The 25,230-nt window shown below is 54.4% G+C and overlaps 1 protein-coding gene across 1 annotated transcript in view; it reads right to left on the bottom strand.

The window, feature by feature from the left end:
* Positions 1–267: 267 nt before the first annotated feature.
* The window catches only part of PLP2 (proteolipid protein 2), an 87,034-nt gene continuing 62,071 nt past the window's right edge, over positions 268–25,230 (bottom strand). The window contains exons 2-5 of the mRNA XM_085629881.1: positions 15,679–15,834; positions 10,257–10,355; positions 9,101–9,200; positions 268–4,444 (exon numbers count right to left, since the gene is read on the bottom strand). Coding sequence (XP_085486007.1) covers positions 4,428–4,444; positions 9,101–9,200; positions 10,257–10,355; positions 15,679–15,834 — 372 coding nt within the window. The 3' untranslated portion in view covers positions 268–4,427. The remainder of the gene's footprint in view (positions 4,445–9,100; positions 9,201–10,256; positions 10,356–15,678; positions 15,835–25,230) is intronic.

The raw sequence follows: 25,230 nt of genomic DNA, 5'->3' as shown, positions 1-25,230 counted from the left end.
CCTTGGGTTCAGGGGCAGCATGCTGGCTCACCATAAAGCTCCTGGTCGCCTTGTCAGGGGTAGTAAGCACTACACAGATGATATTAAGAAACACAGTAGCTGAATTATGAACTGCGTGTAAATCTAGAATAGATTCACACTGCCAAAGCTGCCCTCGGTTTCCATGTCTTGATGATCCCTGCCCCAGAGGCAGCATTCCTTCAGCCCGAGGACTGGTTCCCTCCATGTCCAGGCTCCGCCCACTTACCAATATTAAGGGTAGACAAGTTTTGTTTAATACAGTATTTTATTAACAACCACAAGGAGTTTCCAACAGGCTATAAAATGTGACTTGTAAAAACAATTCCACGCATGCTAGTCACTCCCAGTGAGCACCCAGGCACTCACTAGATAGGCAATAAAAGGAGGGGTTAAGGCCACGCCCACGTCTTGTGGGAGACATACATGTACCCAACCCTACTAGCACCCATGATTTTATGGAGACATCTAGGTTCTCTGTCACACATCCACACACTCATGGCACACAGGCCTTTCCAGTCACGCCTGTCACTGCTGTCACTCTCAGGCACTCCCACCCCACGCTTTCCTGACACATCTGGCACTGCTGTCACTCTCAGGCACTCCCATCCCATGCCTTCCTGTCATGCCTGGCACTGCCATCCCTCTCAGTCACTCCCATCCCACGCTTTCCAGTCACGTCTGGCACTGCCGTCACGATCAGGCACTCCCATCCAACGCTTTCCTGTCACCCCTGGCACTGCCGTCACTCTAAGGCACTCCCACCCCACGCTTTCCTGTCACACCTGGCACTGCCGTCACTCTCAGGCAATCCCATCCCACGCTGTCCAGTCACGCCTGGCACTGCCGTCAGTCTAAGGCACTCATCCCACGCTTTCCTGTCACCCCTGGCACTGCCGTCACTCTCAGGCACTCCCATCCCACGCTTTCCTGTCACACTTCAGCACTTTGTGGCAGACTTGTATGCTCTCTGTCACACTCGGGCACTCTCTGATACACTGAATCACTGTCACACACAGGCACTGCCCAGTCCAATATGGCACTCTGCGGCAGCCCTTGCAGGCACTCACGCACACGTCCTATCACACTTAAGCATGATGAGTCACTAAAACTCACTGGCACTCCTGGCCATGCATAGCCCCCTCTGATAATACTTTGGCCCTCCCTGGCACCCTCACATGCTCTCTAAATCACTTGGGGCCTCTCTGGCACACTCAGCTGCTCTCTCAAGCACTTGGGGCCTCCCTGGCACACTCAGCTGCTCTCTCAATCACTTGAGCCCTCCCTGGCACACTCCGCTGCTCTCTCAAGCACTTGGGGCCTCCCTGGCACACTCAGCTGCTCTCTCAATCACTTGAGCCCTCCCTGGCACACTCCGCTGCTCTCTCAAGCACTTGGGGCCTCCCTGGCACACTCAGCTGCTCTCTCAAGCACTTGGGGCCTCCCTGGCACACTCAGCTGCTCTCTCAATCACTTGGGGCCTCGCTAGCACACTCAGCTGCTCTCTCAATCACTTGGGGCCTCCCTGACACACTCACATGCTCTCTCAATGACTTGAGCCCTCCTTGGCACACTCAGCTGCTCTCTCAAGCACTTGGGGCCTCCCTGGCACACTCAGCTGCTCTCTCAAGCACTTGGGGCCTCTCTGGCACACTCAGCTGCTCTCTCAAGCACTTGGGGCCTCCCTGGCACACTCAGCTGCTCTCAAGCACTTGGGGCCTCCCTGTCACACTCAGCTGCTCTCTCAAGCACTTGGGGCCTCCCTGGCACACTCAGCTGCTCTCTCAAGCACTTGGGGCCTCTCTAGCACACTCACAAGCTCTCTCAATCACTTGAGCCCTCCCTGGCACACTCAGCTGCTCTCTCAAGCACTTGGGGCCTCCCTGGCACACTCAGCTGCTCTCTCAAGCACTTGGGGCCTCCCTGGCACACTCAGCTGCTCTCTCAAGCACTTGGGGCCTCCCTGGCACACTCAGCTGCTCTCAAGCACTTGGGGCCTCCCTGTCACACTCAGCTGCTCTCTCAATCACTTGGGGCTTCTCTAGCACACTCACAAGCTCTCTCAATCACTTGAGTCCTCTCTGGCACACTCAGCTGCTCTCTCAAACACTTGGGGCCTCCCTGGCACACTCAGCTGCTCTCTCAAGCACTTAGGGCCTCCCTGGCACACTCAGCTGCTCTCCCAAGCACTTGGGGCCTCCCTGGCACACTCAGCTGCTCTCTCAAGCACTTGGGGCCTCCCTGGCACACTCACCTGCTGTCTCAAGCACTTGGGCCCTCCCTGTCACACTCAGCTGCTCTCTCAACCATCTGGGCACTCCCTGGCACACTCAAGTGATCTGTGACGCGATCTGGTACTCTCTGTAATAAGGACACATGCAGGGATCGCTTGATCACTCCCAACACACCCTGGAACTACAGGTCACACTCGGGCACTCCTCTTCATCACACAAGCAGGCACTAACTGGCACACACTCCAGCTTTACCTGTCAGACTTGGGCACTGCCCATCAACTAAGATAGTCATGCCCCACTCTCCTGACACGTGTGCACTTTCTGATAGACCCTCGTGTTCACTCTGTCACACTGAGGAATTCTTGACGTTCCTGGGTGCTCCATGACACACCCGGCAACTCCCCCATGATCGGGCACTCTCTGAAACATGCATTCACTCCCAGGCACTCTGCCACTGCCTGTCACACTCTGGCACTTGCGGATACATTGAGCTACCTTTTACGACACACAAGTAAATAAGGCACCAAGTAGGCCCTGGACTCATGGCACGTAGGAGACCTTGAGACCGCTTTAGCACACCATGGAGCTCCAGGTACCAGGGGCAGGCAAAAACATACTGGCGGGAACTCTATGCCACCTGACCCACTTGTGCAAGTCCAATGTAAACTTATGCCAGGCCACCCGCTGCCCATTTGTGGTTAATCGCACCCAGAGTCCATGGTTGTGCTCCACTTCGGGTATTGGCTTGGCATATGACGCGTTCCTGCATGTGGCCCGAGAGCTGCCTGGGCACACAGTTCATGGCTGCTCTTCACCAGACTTGGCTTGGCCATTGATTGGTGGTCACACTCATGTGGATTCTGGCTGGGTCCTTGGTGCACACCGTTGGGTGATGGTTTGGCCATGGTGTGTGGTTTGCTCAGCAATGGTTGTTGTCAGGGTCAATTGACTATAGCCGCACACCGCTGGACTGTTTGCATAGTTTCGGCACCTTGTTATGCTTTGCCTGGATGTAGACTTGACCATAGTCCTTGGCTGTTCTCTGCTGGGTGTAGGCTGTCTCAGTGACAGGTGGCTGCACTCTGCTTGGGTTTTGTCTGGCCCTCACGCCACGGCTGCACACTGTTGGGTGATGGCTTGACCAGTGGTCTGAGGTATGCTGTGCCTGGATGTTGGCAGAACCACAGTCCTTGGCTGCTCTCCTGGTGTTGGTTGTCTCACTGATCAGTGACTGTGCTTCACTGTGGTTTTTGGCTGGTCCGCAGTCCATGGCTCCAGTCCATCAAGTGTTGGCTTGACCTGTGGTCTGTGACATGCTCTGCCTTGTGTGTTGGCTTGCCCACAGTCCTTGGCTGTACTCCATCGGGTTGTTGGTTGACCAGCGGTCAGTAGTATGTTGTGCTATAGTCATGAGCCCAATGTCCATGGCTGCACTCTGCCAGACTGTTGGCTGCCCCAGTGAGTGGTGGTCTTGCTCAACCATGATTTTTGGCTGTGCCCTGAGTCTACGGCTACACTCCATCGGGTGCTGGCTTCACCAATGATGTGGTATGCTTTACCCTGGTTGTTGTCTGGGGCCATAGTCTATTGTTGCACTCTGCCAGAATAATAGCTGCCCAGTGAGTGGTGGTCTTGCTCAACCATGGTTTTGGAGTGTGGCCTGAGTCTACAGCTGCACTCCGCCGGGTGCTGGTTTGGCCTGTGATGTGTGGTATGCTCTACTGTGGTTGCTGTCTAGGCCCCTGATCCTTGGCTGAACTCAACGGATTGTTGACTGTCCCAACGATTAATTGTCTTGCTCTGCTCTGCTGTGGTTTTTGGCTGGGTTCTCGGTCCATGACTGCTCGCTGGTTGTGTTCTGGTTGAATTAGCGGTCACACTTCACTTTTGGTAGGTGGTTGTCTGGAGATTGTACCTGAGCTCTGAACATTGAGCTGGCTAAGACCACGGTGAGCAGAGGCGGGGACGGATTAGAGGAATGTGAGGGGACGGAGTGATGGTGGGGAGGACTTATGTTGAGAGGGGAAGGGTTGTGGGTCAGAGCGGAGGAGTCCTCATATCCAGTGGATTCGCAGAGCTATTTACAATTTACAGAGGTTACAAAATGGCAGCACTGGTGGTGCAGTCACGTGCTCGGGCCTCTTATCTCGCCCTCTGGTCCCTGTTCACTCCTTTTTAGGCGTCCGGAGAGTCTGAAAGAAAGAGAAGAAGCTGGTGAGCTCAGGTGTCAAGGAAGGGTGCTTGGGGTGAGCGTGTGAGAATGGGGTGCTTGTGTTGTGTGGGGGGGGCGCCTGCACAGTGATGGGTGCAGCAGTGTGGTGGCAGGTGCAGGCATGGGTTCGAGGTCTCTGTCCTTGCCTACACGACCCCTTGCTTTCGTCTTGTTTTCACATCATGGCACTACTCACCCCTAGAATGTGACGAGCAAAGTCCACATTCCACCACCTTCCCTTGTGCCCATGTACCTGCCCAATGACCCCCCTGCTTCCTGTACATTTCTTCCCACTGCCAGCCCACCTCTGTTTTGTCATTTCTCTCCACTCAGGCCTTCACTTCACTAATCTCCCATCTGCCCTGCACCTGCCCACCGTATTATATGAAACCTACAGATTTAAATACAATTCAAACAAGGTAGAAAGAAAGAGGACTTCTTGGTCCCGTGTGTGCACATTCTTGGTCCTGTGTGTGCACATTCATGTGCTCACACAGGCCCTGTCTTCAGGCAAAAGGTCTTTGAAGAGGAGACTGATCGTTTAGAAGAGCCGCAAACTTTTAGCTTGTTTTTTTACGGCCTGGTGTGCACGACACCACTATGCCTGGTGTTTGTTAGCACGTCGTTAGCACATCTCTCCAGGAGGCCAGAAAGCGGTCTCGTAGAACAGGCTCCACATGTGCCCGGGAAGGCACAGCAGGTTTAAAGGCAACAAAGTGGCAGGTTTGCTAAAGCTGCACACAGCAACAAGCTACATTAATTTCGACTTGAGATACAAGTCGGGCTTAATGTAACAAGTTGTTTGATACCTTGGATGACCCACTTGAATCGTGCCGTTCAGAAGTCAGCACAGCTGAGGGGTCAGCGTGTAACCCTGCACTCGCCAATTGGGTGACCAAGTCTTTCCACAGTAAAATGGTAGTTATGTATGTTTTACTGCCAGTTCATGTAAAGTACATGTCCTTTCTGTGTCATATGTTGCCCACTGCCTGACTCGGGATGCATGCCAGAGGGGTGACTTACTCATATGCACAGGAGGAGCGGTGGCTTTGCCATCGCTTTCAATGGCAAAGTCAGGCTCGCAGTGCAGGACTGCTCTGCCAGTCTGCAGTGGAGGACTGCTCTGCCAGTCTGCAGTGGAGGACTGCTCTGCCAGTCTGCAGTGGAGGACTGCTCTGCCAGTCTGCAGTGGCGGACTGCTCTGCCAGTCTGCAGTGGCGGACTGCTCTGCCAGTCTGCAGTGGAGGACTGCTCTGCCAGTCTGCAGTGGCGGACTGGGGAACGTGCTATACTTGGGGGACCTCCAGGGTGGCACAATCAGTGCTGCAAGCCCTGGGGTACCCCTATATCTAACCTACATACCCCGGGTGCCATGGTACCATTTACTAGGGACTTACAGGTAAGTTAGCCATTTCCAATTGCGTACAGCCAATTCGACATACACTTTAGGGTCTGGGCACTGGCACTGACATCTGGCTAGCATGCCTCAGTGCAATCTGAGTCAAAAAACCAGCAGCAGCAGCAGCAGCAGCAGTCAATACTAGGGGGTGGCCATACAAAAAGAGGCGTTTCCATACAGGGCTTCTTCATGGTCTCCTGATAAGTGCAAAGGGCTCCAAGCTTCCCTCGGGGAGCTCACATGGAGCTGATGTAACCATCTTTCATCACTAGTTTGTGGGGTCAAGTTAAGGAGGTGTCCATTATGCTTTATCACATTGGACAACCAGTAAGACGAGTTGCCCTTCCAAACAGGAACTAACCTGGGCATTCTGCCACACTGTCTCTTACTTCTTACAACCAGTCTCTATGAGATCCACCTCTACAGTAACGAACTAGTCGAGCAGCGATATGAGGTTCTGGACACATGACTAGGCCTGGGTGGAGCTCGCAGACTTCCGCTAAGCGGAACTCCGCGAAGTGACCAAAAACACCGCCACGCAGAGTTCTGCAAGCGGCCGAGTGCATTAGGTGGCCCCGTTCGTGCTGATTTTTATTGCCCAGTGTTTGTCCAGCACTGGAAAATCAGCGCAAATGGCACCATGCGCAGCGCAAGAGGTGTACCCAGAGTGTAGGAGGATGCTGACAGAGGGGGTGCCCTGGTCACCAGTGTACCCAGAGTGTAGGAAGAGGCTGACTTAGGGTGTGCAGTGGTCCCCAGGAGACCTATCAGTGGACTGCACATGCTGACAGAGGCGGTGCAGTGGTCACTGGTGTACCCAGAGTGTAGGAGGATACTGACAGAGGTGGTGCAGTGGTCACCGGTGTACCCAGAGTGTAGGAGGATGCTGACAGAGGCGGTGCAGTGGTCACTAGTGTACCCAGAGTGTAGGAGGATGCTGACAGAGGGTGTGCAGTGGTCACTGGTGTACCCAGAGTGTAGGAGGATGCTGACAGAGGCGGTGCAGTGGTCACTGGTGTACCCATGGTGGTGGACCATGCTGGGCAGATGAACCATGGTCACTAGTGTACCCAGAATGTGTGAGGATGCTGACAGAGGCGGTGCAGTGGTCACCGGTGTACCCATAGTGTAGGAGGTTGCTGACAGAGGCAGTGCAGTGGTCACTGGTGTTCCCAGAGTGTAGGAGGATGCTGACAGAGGTGGTGCAGTGGTCACTGGTGTACCCAGAGTGTAGGAGGATGCTGACAAAGGCAGTGCAGTGGTCACTGGTGTACCCATGGTGGTGGATCATGCTGGGCAGGTGAACCATGGTCACTAGTGTACCCAGAATGTGTGAGGATGCTGACAGAGTGGTGCTGTGGACACCAGGAGACCTATCTGTGGACTGCACATGCTGACAGAGGCTGTGCAGTGGTCACCAGTGAACCTATCCTGGGGGAGGATGCTGACAGTGGTGGTGCCCTGGTCACCGGTGTACCCAGAGTGTAGGAGATTGCTGCCAGAGGCAGTGCAGTGGTCACTGGTGGACCTAGAGTGTAGGAGGATGCTGACAGAGGCAGTGCAGTGGTCCCCAGGAGACCTATCTGTGGACTGCACATGCTGACAGAGGCGGTGTAGTGGTCACCGGTGTACCCAGAGTGTAGGAGGATGCTGACAGAGGCGGTGCAGTGGTCCCCAGGAGACCTATCTGTGGACTGCACATGCTGACAGATGCGGTGCCCTGGTCACCGGTGTACCCAGAGCGTAGGAGGATGCTGACAGAGGCGGTGCAGTGGTCCCCAGGAGACCTATCTGTGGACTGCACATGCTGACAGAGGCGGTGCAGTGGTCACCGGTGTACCCAGAGTGTAGGAGGATGCTGACAGAGGCGGTGCAGTGGTCACTGGTGTACCCATGGTGGTGGACCATGCTGAGCAGATGAACCATGGTCACTAGTGTACCCAGAATGTGTGAGGATGCTGACAGAGGCGGTGCAGTGGTCACCGGTGTACCCATAGTGTAGGAGGTTGCTGACAGAGGCGGTGCAGTGGTCACTGGTGTTCCCATAGTGTAGGAGGATGCTGACAGAGGTGGTGCAGTGGTCACTGGTGTACCCAGAGTGTAGGAGATTGCTGCCAGAGGCAGTGCAGTGGTCACTGGTGGACCTAGAGTGTAGGAGGATGCTGACAGAGGCGGTGCAGTGGTCCCCAGGAGACCTATCTGTGGACTGCACATGCTGACAGAGGCGGTGCAGTGGTCACCGGTGTACCCAGAGTGTAGGAGGATGCTGACAGAGGCGGTGCAGTGGTCACCGGTGTACCCAGAGCGTAGGAGGATGCTGACAGTGGTGGTGCCATAGTCACCGGTGTACCCAGAGTGTAGGAAGAGGCTGACAGAGGGTGTGCAGTGGTCCCCAGGAGACCTATCTGTGGACTGCACATGCTGACAGAGGCGGTGTAGTGGTCACCGGTGTACCCAGAGTGTAGGAGGATGCTGACAGAGGCGGTGCAGTGGTCACCGGTGTACCCAGAGCATAGGAGGATGCTGACAGTGGTGGTGCCATAGTCACCGGTGTACCCAGAGTGTAGGAAGAGGCTGACAGAGGGTGTGCAGTGGTCCCCAGGAGACCCATCTGTGGACTGCACATGCTGACAGAGGCGGTGCCCTGGTCACCGGTGTACCCAGAGTGTAGGAGGATGCTGACAGAGACGGTGCAGTGGTCAAAGGTGGACCCAGAGTGTAGGAGGATGCTGAAAGAAGTGGTTCAGTGGCCACCAAAGGACCTATCCGAGGGCTGCACGTGCTGAGAGAGGTTGTGTATCCAGAGTGTAGGATGTTGACAGAGGTGGTGTTGTGCTCACTGGTGAACCCATGGTGGTGGACCATGCTGGACAGGTGAACCACGGTCCCTGGTGGTGTACTTAGAACGTGTGAGGATGCTGACAGACTGAGTGCAGTGGTCCCCTATGGACCTATCCGAGGGCTACACGTGCGGATAGAGGTGGTGCTGTTGCCATCAGTGTACAGACTGTGGAGAGGCATATGCGGGTGGTGAAATGAAGCACTTGTATTCGGCAGCGGTGATCCTGTGTTTACATGTAGACAGGGCGTGTGGTGGTCACCTGTGGACACTCAGCGGGGGTGCTGGTTGATGTCAGCTGTGAGCACTGTGCCCTGAACAGCTCCCGCGAAGCGCTGATGGGTACCCCTTGCGCAGAAGGTGCATTGCCCAGAAGAGTCTGTTCATCGTTCACCTACCTGAGGCTGACGTGGCCGCCGGCTGGTGCGCCCTCCTCAGGGTTTGGAAGATGGTGAAGGCATCGTACCCAAAGAGTATCCCTGCCAAGAGTCCGAAGACCTGCAGAGAGGAAGACAGGTGAGCAAGGAGAGGGAAGGAGGGGTGTAAGGTATCGGCCCAAGGTCAGCTCCCCCTAACTGTCCTTGTAGGGGGTCTCAGCACGGATCCACAGTACAGCCACATCACAGTGGCTGGGGCTCGTGGTATCAACAGGGCACAGGCCTCTCAAGGTCCTCCATCCGACCAGTCTGGACTGGTCTCAGGTCATTGCTCTAGGACCCTGCACGTCATCTGGGGAGTCTGGGCAGGGGACATCCGTACTAGACAGCGAAATGGGGAGGTGCACCCTCGCCACCCACCCACCAGGGGTCTGCAGGGGACCAATGAGGGTATTTGTGAGAGCCCTGGGTCACTTTTGCACCACATAAAGTGGTACATGAATGACGCAGGGCTCTGAATCCAATTTATTAAGAAATGCATAGCCACCGTGCGTAGCTTTGAGTGACCTCATAAATCATGAGTAAGGCGACAGCGCAAATCGCTGCGTGGCCTTACTCTACGTCCAGGAGGCATTCCATGGGTGGTGCAGTGTGTTTTTCCACACAAAACCCATGGAATTCGATGCTGCCCCATATTTACAAAATCATGTAAACTTGGGAATGCGCCAAATCCTTATGCCTCCCGAGGTGAGGTGTAACAATGAGAAATATGTTTTTTCTCCTCGTTTTTCCCTCTTTCTATATGTGCTGCATTCTGCAGCAAACATAGAAAGTGGAAATTGCCTCTTCGGATTGTTTCTGTGTAGGAAGGTATCCCTTCCCGCACAAAACCAATCCTGCCTGCAACACAGGCACCCTTGCACCTTGGTGCAAAGATGCCTGCATTGGCGGTAGTCTGCCGAAACAGCACCAGCGCAATGAGAAAGGACAGGAATGCACCGTATTGTGCCCCTGTCCCGGTCTCCTGGTGAAGGGGGGGTACACATGGGGGGGGAAAGGGGGTCTGTTCCTGTCTCCTGGTGAGGGGGAGCACACACCGGGTAATGGAGAGGAACAGAGGGTGGCACCTGCCCCAGTTTCCCGGTGACTGCCCTCTGTAGGGGTAACAGATACTCACCCCCCCTGCGATGGCTGCTCCGTTTCCCTGGCTGCCAATCATGGCTATCAGCGCGGTGATGATGAAGCACAGGGCACCAATCACAGCTCGGAAGAGATCCTGTGGGAGGACAAGGAGGCGGGGTCACTGGGAGGATGGAGTTAGGCAGATACTCACAAAGCACAGTGAGGCGGGACCTCTCATACCCACAGTGAGAAACAAAGCCTGTCTCTGGGTACTCTCAGTACAAACCTCTGGGTACTCTCAGTGCAAACCTCTGGGTACTCTCAGTGCAAACCTCTGGGTACTCTCAGTGCAAACCTCTGGGTACTCACAAACCTCTGGGTACTCACAAACCTCTGGGTACTCACAAACCTCTGGGTACTCACAAACCTCTGGGTACTCACAAACCTCTGGGTACTCTCAGTGCAAACCTCTGGGTACTCTCAGTGCAAACCTCTGGGTACTCTCAGTGCAAACCTCTGGGTACTCACAAACCTCTGGGTACTCTCAGTGCAAACCTCTGGGTACTCTCAGTGCAAACCTCTGGGTACTCACAAACCTCTGGGCACTCACAAACCTCTGGGCACTCACAAACCTCTGGGCACTCACAAACCTCTGGGCACTCTCAGTACAAACCTCTGGGTACTCTCAGTACAAACCTCTGGGTACTCTCAGTACAAACATCTGGGTACTCACAAACCTCTGGGCACTCTCAGTACAAACCTCTGGGTACTCTCAGTACAAACCTCTGGGTACTCTCAGTACAAACCTCTGGGTACTCTCAGTACAAACCTCTGGGTACTCTCAGTGCAAACCTCTGGGTACTCACAAACCTCTGGGTACTCTCAGTACAAACCTCTGGGTACTCACAAACCTCTGGGTACTCTCAGTACAAACCTCTGGGTACTCTCAGTGCAAACCTCTGGGTACTCACAAACCTCTGGGTACTCACAAACCTCTGGGCACTCTCAGTGCAAACCTCTGGGTACTCTCAGTGCAAACCTCTGGGTACTCTCAGTGCAAACCTCTGGGTACTCTCAGTGCAAACCTCTGGGTACTCTCAGTACAAACCTCTGGGTACTCACAAACCTCTGGGTACTCTCAGTGCAAACCTCTGGGTACTCTCAGTGCAAACCTCTGGGTACTCACAAACCTCTGGGTACTCTCAGTACAAACCTCTGGGTACTCTCAGTACAAACCTGTCTTGTCCCCACCGATGAGCAGAGAAGACCTGGGCCTGTCCCCTCAGATACTCCCGGTGAAGGCCCGGGCCTGTCCCTTTAGATCCTCCTAGCACCAGCCCGGGCCTGTCCCCTCAGATACAATAAGGAGGGGGGCTAAACCCTGAGAAATTAAGGTCTGTCCCCAAGATGAGCTGGGACCCCACATACTCCATGCCTGCCCAGAATAATCCCCTTACACTCACAGTGTACCCCAGACCTCCCCCCCATAGAACAGGCCGGTCCCTCATACACACACATATGATAGCCAGTGATGTCCACCCACAGCGCCCCTAGAATGAGCACCTTACAAACGATGTAGCCAGGCCTGGGTCCCCAGATCCTCACAGTGCACCACCAGGCCAGTCCCACGCATGCGCACACAGCTCACCTCAAAGGTAACACTCAGCCAGGTCCATTGAAAGCACCGGGCCAGCACCTTCATGGATGAACTGTAGACCCGCAGCCGGTCCCCTCACCACCCTCGGCCCGTCTCTTCACACCCCCAGGCCCTCCCGTGATAGTCACAGCTCAGCAGTGCATGTTCTGCTCTGGTTCATCTTTGTTTTGGGCGGGTTTGCAGGTGGTGTTTTTGTGAGCTCTGTGCAATATCCGTCTTTTATCACATTTAATATCCAATTGTCTGTTATGATCCTTTTCCATTGTCTGTGGGAAAAGGATATCTTTCCCCCCACTGGTGTTTTGTGTGGGTCCTTTTTCGAGATGAAGTCTGTTAGACCCATCTCCTCTGCCTCTAGAGGAATGGCCTCTTCCTCTGACATTGCCTCCTCCTCGAAAGGGCTGCTTTTGTTGTTGTTGCAAGCTTGGTAGCTAGACTGTTGGCCCATTGTTGGTTTGGGTTCTGTCCTCGGGATTGTTGTGTCTTCTGCTGTCCTTGACTAAAGCTGCCTCTACCTGTGGGCTTTCTGCCACTGAAACCTCCTCTTTTAAACAAACCTCTTTGCTGTAGGGCCCCCATTGCCCTTGCGGTTTCGTTGTCCGTTTTAATTTGCTAAAGGGATTCATCCACTTCCTTGCCAAACAGAGCTTCCCCGTTGAACGGTCTGTTAATGATGGAGGTTTGAACTTCCTGCTTGAAACCAGAAATTCTGAGCCAGGCATGCCTTCTGAGGATGGCTCCTGTGCACATCTGACTGCTCACAGTATCTGCTGCATCTCGAGCTGACTTTAGGCAGGCGTTAGCCACATTTTTTCCTTCCTGGACGATAGATTTTGCCCTCTTTTGTCCTCCTCAGGAAGTTTGTTTAGCAACTCTATCTCATCCCACTGCTGGTGGCCGTATCTATTTAACAGTGCATTGGAGTTAGCAATGCGCCACTGCGCCACTGCCTCCTTCTCCTCCCCACCATATCCATCCTTTTACTTTCTTTTTCTGGTGGAGGTCCGGTGTTGGAGACTGCATTTGCTCTCCTTCTGGCAGTGGTGACAATAATGGAGTCCGGTACTGTACTTCCCTGAATGTATTTTGGGTCCTTTGGGGAGGGTTTATACTTTTTCTCCACTCTGGGGGTTACCCCCTTGTTTGAGGCTGGGTCCTTGAAGGCTACTTTGCCTTGGTCCAGGATACTGGGCAACATAGGAAGATATTGTGTTCCTTTTGTGGCAGGTACCAGGGTTTCCAGTAAGAAACATGTGTCCCCCTTCTCTTCCTCTAAGGGTACACCAAACTGATTTGCTGCCCTCCTTACAATGTCATTGTAGAAATCAATGTCATCTGGGGGGGAAGCTTTCGAGGGGTAGCAGCAAATCTCCTCTTCTAGGCTCTCGGTGTTGAGATCGTTCCATGTGTCTTCGAAGTTTTCTGAGTTCCTCCGGGACATCTCCGTATTCCTCGGGGTCTTCACCTCGAGGTTCCGGCATTGATGGTGAGTCGAAGATCCCTTCTTCCTCACCCTCTGCGTCTTCAGCCTCTTCGGCATTGACGCTCTCCGGTTCGGCAGCCGTTGTCTTAGGGATTCGAAAAACCTTCAGTGAGGCGTCAAAATCTTTTTTCTTTTGTAGGAGTGTAGCCATCTCCTCCTCGAGTCTTCTTTTACTTTCGACTTCGAGGGCCCTCTCGGCATCGGAGGCCAGAGATTTTCTCTTCTTCCAGGGTCGGCGTTAGTCTTCAGTGGTGTTGTGCCCTTTTATGTGCGTTCGTTGTCGACCCTTGGCTTCGGTGCCTTCGGCGATTTTCTCTCCTCGGTAATCTTTGATAGGGTTCCGTGGGGTTCTTTTAAGCGCGGCTGACCCTCAATCGCTTTTTTGCTCGGCGTCGGGGGTGCCTTGGGAGTCTTATGCTCGTGGCCCTTCAGTTATGAGGGATCTTTATGGTGTCTTACCTTCTCCGTCTTCTTTTTCGACTCCCTCGCCTTCTTTCCGGCGTGGTTTTTTTCGGAGTCCTCCTCTAGGATCTCGACGACCAATCCTTTGTGTGTCGACTCTTCTTCGTCGCTAGAGAAACCCAGGTCCCTCATGGAAGGTTTCTTCGTCGACTGCGACATTGTGGTGTAGTGGGCCTGTCTTTGGTTTCGACGTGTCCTGAGCGTCTTCGGCAAGAAAGCTGCGCAGGCCTCACAGTCCTTGTCCTGGTGATCTTCGGGCAGGCAAAGGTTGCACACGTCGTGTGGGTCGCGTTGTGCGTATTTGTGGTGGCACTTGGGGCAGAATTTGAAAGGGGTATGCTCCATGACCCCTACCTCACCATTTGTGGACTGGAGTGGTTCTCTGGAGTTTGAATGGCTGCTCTGCTCCTGCCTCTTGCTACGATGACGGTGATCGATGATTTTTCGATGATCTTTTGTGATAATCTTCTTTTTGGAGATATTTAGGGAAATTAAAAACTTTCTTTGGAGCTTCCTGTCTGGCTTCCAAACCCAACTGCGGAAAAAATAATCTGAAGATGGCCACCATACACGTCGACCTCCAGGATACCGCCTGACGTCACACAGGGGACGTACCCGGCACCAAATGGTGGTCGACAGCAAACAAAACAAACAACAATAAAAACAAAGACAATTCCGGACACAACCACTAGATGGCGAAATGATGCACAGCATGTGAATCCAGAAAAGGATTCACACTGCAAAACTAGCAGTTAATGTCCCCTAAGGCCTGTCCCCTTACACCCCAGACCTTCCCCTGTGATACTCACAGTTCATGTCCCCTCAGGCCTGTCACCTCACAACTTTAGGCCTTCCCCTGTGATACTCACAGTTCATGTCCCCTCAGGCCTGTCCCCTCACACCCTCAGTCCTTCCCCTGTGATACTCACAGTTCATGTCCCCTAGCACCCTCAGGCCTTCCCCAGTTCATGCCCCCTCAGACCCTCAGGACTTTCCCTGTGATACTCGCAGCTCATGTCCCCTCAGGCCAGCCCCTCACACCCGCAGGCCTGTCCCCTCACACCCTTAGGCCTTACCCTGTGATGTGATACAGCTCATGTCCCCTCAGGCCTGCCCCTCACACCCTCAGACCTGTCCCCTCACACCTTCCTGAGATACTCACAGCCCTGGTCCTCCAGGCCTATCCCCCTCACAACCTCAGGACTTCCTCTGCAACAGTCACAGTTCATGTCCCCTCAAGCCTGGCCCCCACACCCTCAGCACTGTCCCCTCACACCCTTAGCCATGTCCCCGCACACCCTCAGGACTGTCCCCTCACACCCTCACCCCTGCCCCTCGGGCCTGTACCCTCAGGCCTTCCTCTGAGACAGTCACAGTTCATGTCCCCTCAGGCCTGGCTCCACACCCTAAGCACTGTCCCCTTACACACTCAGGATTGTCCACATACACCATCAGGCCTGTCCTCTCACACCCTTGGCCTGTCCCCTCACACCCTCCGGCCTGTCCCCTCACACCCTCCGGCCTGTCCCCTCACACCCTCCGGCCTGTCCCCTCACACCCTCAGGCCTGTCCCCTCACACCCTCAGGCCTGTCCCCTCATATCCTCAGGCCTGTTCCCCCAGACCTTCCTCTGTGATACTCACAGCTCATGGCCCCTCAGGCCTGTCCCCTCACACCCTCAGGCCTGTCCCCTCACACCCTCAGCCCTGTCCCCTCACACCCTCAGGCCTGTCCCCCCAGACCTTCCTCTGTGATACTCACAGCTCATGGCCCCTCAGACCCTACGGCCTGTCCCCTCACACCCTCAAGCCTTCCTCTGTGATACTCACAGCTCGTGGCCCCTCGGGCCCTCTAGCCCCGCCCAGAGATACTCACAGTGAAGGGCCAATGGATGAATGACATGGTGCGGTCCAGGCGCAGCATGAAGATGATGAAGAAGATGATGCAGAAGATCATCTCGACCACGGGCACGGTGGTGTACCCCGCATACCTGGAGGCGCCGTAGCAGATGAGCACCACGATGCAAAGCAGCTGAGGAAAACACAAGCAGAAGGTCAGGCGCCGGGAGTGGAGGGTGGAATAAAGAGCGGAGGGGGCGAATGAAGAGCGGAGGAGTGAGTGAATGAAGAGCGAAGGGGGTGAATGACGAGCAGAGGGGGCGAATGACGAGCGGAGTGGGTGAATGAAGAGCGGAGGGGGTGAATGAAGAGCGGAGGGGGTGAATGAAGAGCGGAGGGGGTGAATGAAGAGCGGAGGGGGTGAATGAAGAGCGGAGGGGGCGAATGACGAGCGGAGGGGGTGAATGAAGAGCGGAGGGGGTGAATGAAGAGCGGAGGGGGTGAATGAAGAGCGGAGGGGGTGAATGAAGAGCGGAGGGGGTGAATGAAGAGCGGAGGGGGTGAATGAAGAGCAGAGGGGGTGAATGAAGAGCAGAGGGGGCGAATGAGGAGAGGAGTGGGTGAATGAAGAGCTGAGGAGTGAGTGAATGAGGAGCGGAGGGGGTGAATGAAGAGCAGAGGGGGTGAATGAAGAGCAGAGGGGGCGAATGAGGAGAGGAGTGGGTGAATGAAGAGCTGAGGAGTGAGTGAATGAGGAGCGGAGGGGGCGAATGAAGAGCGGAGGGGGCGAATGAAGAGCGGAGGGGGCGAATGAAGAGCGGAGGGGGCGAATGAAGAGCGGAGGGGGCGAATGAAGAGCGGAGGGGGCGAATGAAGAGCGGAGGGGGCGAATGTAGAGCGGAGGGGGCGAATGAAGAGCGGAGGGGGCGAATGAAGAGCGGAGGGGGTGAGTGAAGAGTGGAGGGGCGAATGAGGAGCGGAGTGAGTGAGTGAATGAAGAGCAGACAGAGAGAGGGTTAAATAGAACCAGTGAAGAGGTGGCTCAAATCATCACAAAAAAAGTTGCTCAGTAGCCCAATGTCAGTTTTATTCGACAGTCAGAAGCCGCTCGTGCTCTACTGTACACCTCTGTATGTTCATGTTTACTAAGCTTGGGCAAAGCACTACGCTACGCTCACGTAGTTTGCGAAGTTTGCGCTACTTGGCGAATTCCACGTAGCACAGTGCAAACACGCGTAGCGTAGTGCAGCGGTCATTTTTTGCTTGCTTGCGGTCCTCAACGTCAAGTTGGCGACAGCGAGCAAGCAAAATGACATCCCGGCGAGACTTTTTCCTCGTTCGCGATCAGCAACATCAAAATAAACCTCCCGGCGAGATTCTCAACGCAAGGAGGTGAGGTTTCTCATTGCGAATGGTCGCGTATGCTTGCGACCGCTCACAATGAGAAACTACCAGTCCGCGTTGAGAAAGCTGCCGCTTGAGTAAAAATCTACTCTAGCGGCAGAAAACTATAGCTCGCACTGTGCAAGATGCCGTTTTCAATGATTTCAAGTGCCGGATGCTTGTCCGCACTGTGCAATCATTGAAAACGTCATCTTGCACTGTGCGAACAGGGTACTACGCAGTTCGTGAAGTGCTATGCGTAGCTCGCGTAGTGCGAAGTGCACTTTGCGTAGCTACGCGTAGCGCTACTTCACGAACTACGCCCAGGGTTTATGTTTACACAGCACATGCCTGGCCGGGAGCAACAGGGCACTGTAGGGGGTGAGGAAAGGGGTGAGATTGGGGTAGGGACCAGGGAGGGGATCTACAGGGCACAGGTGGGGTTGAGAGCCTTGTGTGAGATCTGGAGAGACCAGGGAGGGGTTCTACAAGGCACTGTGGAGGGTGAGGGAAGGGGTGAGATTGGGGTAAGGGTTTTCTACAGGGCACTGAGGAGGGTGAGGGCTGGGTTGAGATCGGGGAAGGAGCCAGGGAGGCGTTCTACTGGGTAATGTAGAGGGTGAGGGCTGGGGAGAGATTGGGGTAGGGGCTAGGGAGGGTGTAGGAAGCTGGGTACTTGTTGCAGACCCCCCTACACATGTTTTGCCTGGTATTGAGGCACCTTTGACTGACGTGTACTGGATTCCTGCTAACCTGGTTCCCAGTAGCAGAGTTTTCTTTACCTAAAATTGTTCCACAATTGGCACAACTTCAGCCCTCCTGTAAATCCCTGGATGTCTGTAAAGACTGTTGCGTCGTCCTCATTTCTACTGCATTTCCCCTGATGACTAAAATAGCACAAACGGGTGCTCTGGTGCCAGAAGAGCAGGCCAAGTGACAGATCTACCAACAGCCGAACCAAAAAGCTCCAGCGAGTGGGTCAAACACAGAAAGAGGGGAAAACAACAGATAAGAGCAAAGAAACTGCGACTCTCTCGAAAGCCATCCAATTTGGATTAAGGATTGGCTCTGTGAAGTATTGTATCCACAACACTAATCCTTCATGGGCTCTGGAGTAGCGTGCTACTAGACAAAAAAAGCGCTTCAACACCCCATCAGGGTAACAAGCGCTATATAAATGCAAACCTTTCTCCCCTTCTATCCCTCGCTATCCTCAATCTAAATAACTGACCAACATATCCACCACTCAAATTACTTTCATATTTCACTATACTAATTCACCACTAATCCTTTATGGGTTCCCGGAGAAGCGTGCTACTAGACAAAAAAAGCACTTCAACACCCCATCAGGGTAACAAGCGCTATATAAATGCAATTACAATACACAGCGGTCTGTAGCAGACAGCTGGCGCAAGACACAAAAAATGAAGACAAGCGGTAAGAGGATCAGGTTACCTAAACATTGTATTTTAAACCTTCTGCTGGCGTCTTTAAGCACTTTCAAGTATTGGCGTTAGGGGGAGGAGACGAAGACGCAGGAGGATGACGTCACTTTGATCACCTTAAGACCAGGAAGCCTCTGCTCCCTGGAACACGTCAACACCTGGTCAGACAAAGACAAGCCACACGAATGGAGATAGGACCCTCTACCTGGGACTGCGTAAAGGTCCATCACCTGCTCTTTGCCCCTCATAGCAGTCCAATGACTGAGAGCGGAGGAGACTGTCCCCTCGAACGCGATAAGGAAGACACCGGAGTGATAACAGTTCAGCAGTTCCACCTCTGGCTGACATCTGTCCATCCTTACCTCACACCCCAGGATAACATCTCAGCAGTTCCACCTCTGGCTGACATCTGTCCATCCTTACCTCACACCCCAGGATAACATCTCAGCAGTTCCACCTCTGGCTGACATCTGTCCATCCTTACCTATCCTTAGTGGAGAAGTGTGGCTCAATGATTAGAGCGGCAGACCATGATGCAGAGGTCTAGCCCGGGACCAGGGTTCAATTCCCCGCCTTGGCGGGTCTTGGGCTCAAAAATTCCACGGACCTGACAATTCTTGCCTCGGTGCCTATTTCAATCATGGAGTCCCACTCTGCAACTCTGGGCAATAGCTTGCTTAATCTCCACAACGGCCCCCACAACGCTAAGGATGCCTGGCCTCCACCTTGGGCGTGCCCAGGAGTGGACGCCTCACAGGGAAAGCCAGGATGGGTTCCACAGCGGGTATTCGTACAAGCGCCTTGAGACCCTTGCGGGTGAGTAGTGCGCTATACAAGTATAACATCTCAGCAGTTCCGCCTCTGGCTGACATCTGTCCATCCTTACCTAACAGCTCAGGTCTGCCTCTGGCTGACATCTGTCCATCCGTACCTCACACCCTAGCCTAGGATAACAGTTCAGCAGGTCACCTCTGGCTGACATCTGTCCCCTACAGCCTCACCCTCTCAAGTCCTGCTCATGGACAGAGTCTACCTCACTTTAGGGGGGCACTTCCTGAAATCTCCTCAGAAGGGGCTAGAAGAGAACACCCCCCCCCCCCCCTCACCGGTTAGGACCGTGAACGCTGGAATCTCCTAACTCTCCAGTCCGAACCTAGGATCGCAGATCCCAAGAGCAGAAGCTGGATCTAGAAGGTGGACCCCCGGGCCCAGGCTGAGGCGCTATGGACTCAAAGCGCTAGGACAGAGAACCCTGGGGGCCAGGCTCTCAGCGTCGGATTGTGCATTAGGAATGAAGTGAAGGCGGGTGGACGGCAGCCCCTGGCCCAGAACCGTATCACCTCAGTCCAGTCACATGCTCTAGTATACAACAGCGCCCCCTGCAGGATGCGGCGAGGACCCAGGCAGAGGACGGCCAGATCTGAGCAGCCACTGCAAACCAGCGCATAGAAACACGCCCAGGGCGCTTGGCCGTCACTTGGGTGAGGCTGAAAGGTCAGCACCCTGCTCTCTAAAGGAGAATGCACCCCCCCCCCCCCCCAAGCCCCCCAACCAGACCAGCGGGGTCCGGGAAGGATTACAGAGTGTGAAACCCACTGTATAATCCCCAACAGTAGAACGGAGTCTGTCCACAGCGCCCAGAGGACCAGTGATCGGCAAAGAGGGCGCTACACAAACACCCATTCACGTAGCACAGATCAGTAATCGGCAGCGGTGACGTCGGCAGCAGCCAGTGGGGTTGGCTCCAGGCAGGATGTCGAGTCCCCATAATCAGTCTGAGCGCGGACATTTGCACAGAGAGGACGTCACCGGCGCTCATTTGCATGTTTGTGATTCTGGGGCCAGGATGGATTCCACCACCCAGTGCATGACGAGTCCCCAGAGGAAGGCGGGGCCGACCTAGCATCCGACCCCCCTGATAGTGCTGGAGGGGGGGGGGGATCCTGCGGCTTGGGGGCGGTCAGCCGACTTCTAAAAGGGACAAATAGCAGGGGAGGCCTAACTGGGTTGCGGCAGCAATATACACATTCTGACGTCACCGTTTATTTATAGTCCTAGGGAGTTGGGGGTGCAACAATGTAGTACAGCGACCGGGTGGCTCACTACATTGCCCCCCCCCCTCCTCACTCCTCGGCTGACTCGAGGGGGGGAGGGGCATGAGGGGGTCAAAGATGCCCAGTATCAGAAGCCGCATTGATTGACATTGTAAACAGGGGCCAGGTCTATTAACTGTGCAAGTGTGTCTTATTCGGACGTCACAGGCACAGGGCCAGCCCTCCTGGGCTTGTGCTGGACACCTCTGGATCTAAAGCAGGGGTCTTCAAACTGGGGGGCCTCAAGTGATGGGGAGGGGGGAAGTCTAGACAAACGAAGCATTGTGCTGATAGCAGTGCTTTGTTTTAAGCTGGATAGTAATTATTACAGGGGGGGGTAAGGGGGGGGGGGGGAATGATAATGGGCCATCACTAACATTTTGTTATTTATACCCCAGCGGGAAGTGTGTGTCAACAGGGGAAAGAAGGACCTACAAATATTCATCACCCCCTCCCTCATCCGATAGCCACACTGGACACCTTACAGGTTAGTAAGGCCCGCCGCCCCAGGACAGTGTGTTTGACCTTACAGGTTAGTAAGGCCTGCCGGACCAGGATAGTGTGTTTGACCTTACAGGTTAGTAAGGCCTGCCGGACCAGGATAGTGTGTTTGACCTTACAGGTTAGTCAGGCCCGCCAGACCAGGATAGTGTGTTTGACCTTACAGGTTAGTAAGGCCTGCCGGACCAGGATAGTGTGTTTGACCTTACAGGTTAGTAAGGCCTGCCGGCCCAGTTCAGTGTGTTTGACCTTACAGGTTAGTAAGGCCTGCCGGACTAGGATAGTGTGTTTGACCTTACAGGTTAGTCAGGCCCGCCGGCCCAGGATAGTGTGTTTAACCTTACAGGTTAGTAAGGCCTGCCGGCCCAGAACAGTGTGTTTGACCTTACAGGTTAGTAAGGCCTGCCGGCCCAGGATAGTGTGTTTGACCTTACAGGTTAGTAAGGCCCGCCGGCCCAGGATAGCGTGTTTGACCTTACAGGTTAGTAAGGCCCGCCGGACCAGGATAGTGTGTTTGACCTTACAGGTTAGTAAGGCCCGCCGGCCCAGGATAGTGTGTTTAACCTTACAGGTTAGTAAGGCCTGCCGGCCCAGGACAGTGTGTTTGACCTTACAGGTTAGTAAGGCCTGCCGGCCCAGGACAGTGTGTTTGACCTTACAGGTTAGTAAGGCCCGCCGGCCCAGGATAGTGTGTTGACCTTACAGGTTAGTCAGGCCCGCCGGACCAGGACAGTGTGTTTGACCTTACAGGTTAGTAAGGCCTGCCGGACCAGGATAGTGTGTTTGACCTTACAGGTTAGTAAGGCCTGCCGGACCAGGATAGTGTGTTTGACCTTACAGGTTAGTCAGGCCCGCCAGACCAGGATAGTGTGTTTGACCTTACAGGTTAGTAAGGCCTGCCGGACCAGGATAGTGTGTTTGACCTTACAGGTTAGTCAGGCCCGCCAGACCAGGATAGTGTGTTTGACCTTACAGGTTAGTAAGGCCTGCCGGACCAGGATAGTGTGTTTGACCTTACAGGTTAGTAAGGCCTGCCGGCCCAGGACAGTGTGTTTGACCTTACAGGTTAGTAAGGCCTGCCGGACTAGGATAGTGTGTTTGACCTTACAGGTTAGTCAGGCCCGCCGGCCCAGGATAGTGTGTTTAACCTTACAGGTTAGTAAGGCCTGCCGGCCCAGAACAGTGTGTTTGACCTTACAGGTTAGTAAGGCCTGCCGGCCCAGGATAGTGTGTTTGACCTTACAGGTTAGTAAGGCCCGCCGGCCCAGGATAGCGTGTTTGACCTTACAGGTTAGTAAGGCCCGCCGGACCAGGATAGTGTGTTTGACCTTACAGGTTAGTAAGGCCCGCCGGCCCAGGATAGTGTGTTTAACCTTACAGGTTAGTAAGGCCTGCCGGCCCAGGACAGTGTGTTTGACCTTACAGGTTAGTAAGGCCTGCCGGCCCAGGACAGTGTGTTTGACCTTACAGGTTAGTAAGGCCCGCCGGCCCAGGATAGTGTGTTGACCTTACAGGTTAGTCAGGCCCGCCGGACCAGGACAGTGTGTTTGACCTTACAGGTTAGTAAGGCCTGCCGGACCAGGATAGTGTGTTTGACCTTACAGGTTAGTAAGGCCTGCCGGACCAGGATAGTGTGTTTGACCTTACAGGTTAGTCAGGCCTGCCGGCCCAGGACAGTGTGTTTGACCTTACAGGTTAGTAAGGCCCGCCGGCCCAGGAAAGTGTGTTTGACCTTACAGGTTAGTAAGGCCTGCCGGACCAGGATAGTGTGTTTGACCTTACAGGTTAGTCAGGCCCGCCGGACCAGGATAGTGTGTTTGACCTTACAGGTTAGTAAGGCCCGCCGGCCCAGGACAGTGTGTTTGACCTTACAGGTTAGTCAGGCCCGCCGGCCCAGGATAGTGTGTTTGACCTTACAGGTTAGTAAGGCCTGCCGGCCCAGGACAGTGTGTTTGACCTTACAGGTTAGTAAGGCCTGCCGGAACAGGACAGTGTGTTTGACCTTACAGGTTAGTAAGGCCTGCCGGCCCAGGATAGTGTGTTTGACCTTACAGGTTAGTAAGGCCCGCCGGCCCAGGATAGCGTGTTTGACCTTACAGGTTAGTAAGGCCCGCCGGACCAGGATAGTGTGTTTGACCTTACAGGTTAGTAAGGCCCGCCGGCCCAGGATAGTGTGTTTAACCTTACAGGTTAGTAAGGCCTGCCGGCCCAGGACAGTGTGTTTGACCTTACAGGTTAGTAAGGCCTGCCGGCCCAGGACAGTGTGTTTGACCTTACAGGTTAGTAAGGCCCGCCGGCCCAGGAAAGTGTGTTTGACCTTACAGGTTAGTAAGGCCTGCCGGACCAGGATAGCGTGTTTGACCTTACAGGTTAGTAAGGCCCGCCGGACCAGGATAGTGTGTTTGACCTTACAGGTTAGTCAGGCCCGCCAGACCAGGATAGTGTGTTTGACCTTACAGGTTAGTAAGGCCCGCCGGCCCAGGATAGTGTGTTGACCTTACAGGTTAGTCAGGCCCGCCGGACCAGGACAGTGTGTTTGACCTTACAGGTTAGTAAGGCCTGCCGGACCAGGATAGTGTGTTTGACCTTACAGGTTAGTAAGGCCTGCCGGACCAGGATAGTGTGTTTGACCTTACAGGTTAGTCAGGCCCGCCAGACCAGGATAGTGTGTTTGACCTTACAGGTTAGTAAGGCCCGCCGGCCCAGGATAGTGTGTTTGACCTTACAGGTTAGTAAGGCCCGCCGGCCCAGGATAGTGTGTTTGACCTTACAGGTTAGTAAGGCCCGCTGGCCCAGGATAGCGTGTTTGACCTTACAGGTTAGTAAGGCCCGCCGGACCAGGATAGTGTGTTTGACCTTACAGGTTAGTAAGGCCCGCCGGCCCAGGATAGTGTGTTTGACCTTACAGGTTAGTAAGGCCCGCCGGCCCAGGACAGTGTGTTTGACCTTACAGGTTAGTAAGGCCTGCCGGCCCAGGACAGTGTGTTTGACTTTACAGGTTAGTAAGGCCTGCCGGACCAGGACAGTGTGTTTGACCTTACAGGTTAGTAAGGCCCGCCGGCCCAGGATGGTGTGTTTGACCTTACAGGTTAGTAAGGCCCGCCGGCCCAGGATAGCGTGTTTGACCTTACAGGTTAGTAAGGCCCGCCGGACCAGGATAGCGTGTTTGGCCTTACAAGTTAGTAAGGCCCGCCGGACCAGGATAGTGTGTTTGACCTTACAGGTTAGTAAGGCCCGCCGGCCCAGGACAGTGTGTTTGGTAATCACGGACTTGATTGCACTTTTGAAACGGTAACAGGACTTACCTGTAATGTTTAAGTAAGTCGAGAAATATTTGAACATTTCCAATCTAATTGAATAATTGTGAAAATTCTGAGGGGGACCTGACGATTTTAATTTTTTCACTGGGGGGCCCGGCATGAACAAGTTTGAAGACCTAAAGTAAGCAAGTCTCAGAGCCCCGCAGCTCTTAGAAGCCACTGCAGGCCCTGCACCCTGAGCAGGGCCCTATTCGGGGCCCCTAACACAGGGCTGGCGTAGTCAGCAGGTGATGTGGCTACCACTGGGGAGCAGATGCCATCTCCTGGGAGCTACCTCCTGCCGTGCCACAGTACAGCCCACCTGAGAGGTAGCTGCATGAGCCGGGCGGGTGCCCTAGGGTGGCAGTCATTGCACACGCGTGAACATGAGATGCACACATGTGACATCCTGCTGGCAGTCTCAGTGCATGTCACTCCCCAGCATCGGCACAGCCTTGCACGAGTCTGAATGTTGTACTGCAGGACTGTAGAGGGGATGTTACTGCCCCCGCCGAGCACCCGCAGGCAGGATCAGCGAGAAGAAGGGGCCAGAAAGGCAAAGATCGTTGTTTTGCAGCGTGAATCCTGTTCTGGATTCACATGCTGTGCATTACTCTGCTTTCTAGGGGGTTTCTGGTTTTTCTTTCTGGGTGTCGTCGAACACCATTGGGGCCAGGGACGTGCCCTGCGTCATGTAGACTTTTCAAACTCGACATTTTGACTAAAAAACCAACATCGGAAATCGACCTCGCGACCCCCACTGCCCGCAGAACACCCCCACTACCCGCAGAACACCCCCACTACCCGCAGAACACCCCCACTACCCGCAGAACACCCCCACTGCCCGCAGAACACCCCCACTACCCGC

This window comes from Triturus cristatus, chromosome 10 (genome assembly GCF_964204655.1).
Source record: "Triturus cristatus chromosome 10, aTriCri1.1, whole genome shotgun sequence".
Taxonomy (NCBI): domain Eukaryota; kingdom Metazoa; phylum Chordata; class Amphibia; order Caudata; family Salamandridae; genus Triturus; species Triturus cristatus.
Note: the sequence above shows the minus strand (reverse complement) of the source record. Positions and strands in the feature narration are given on the sequence as shown.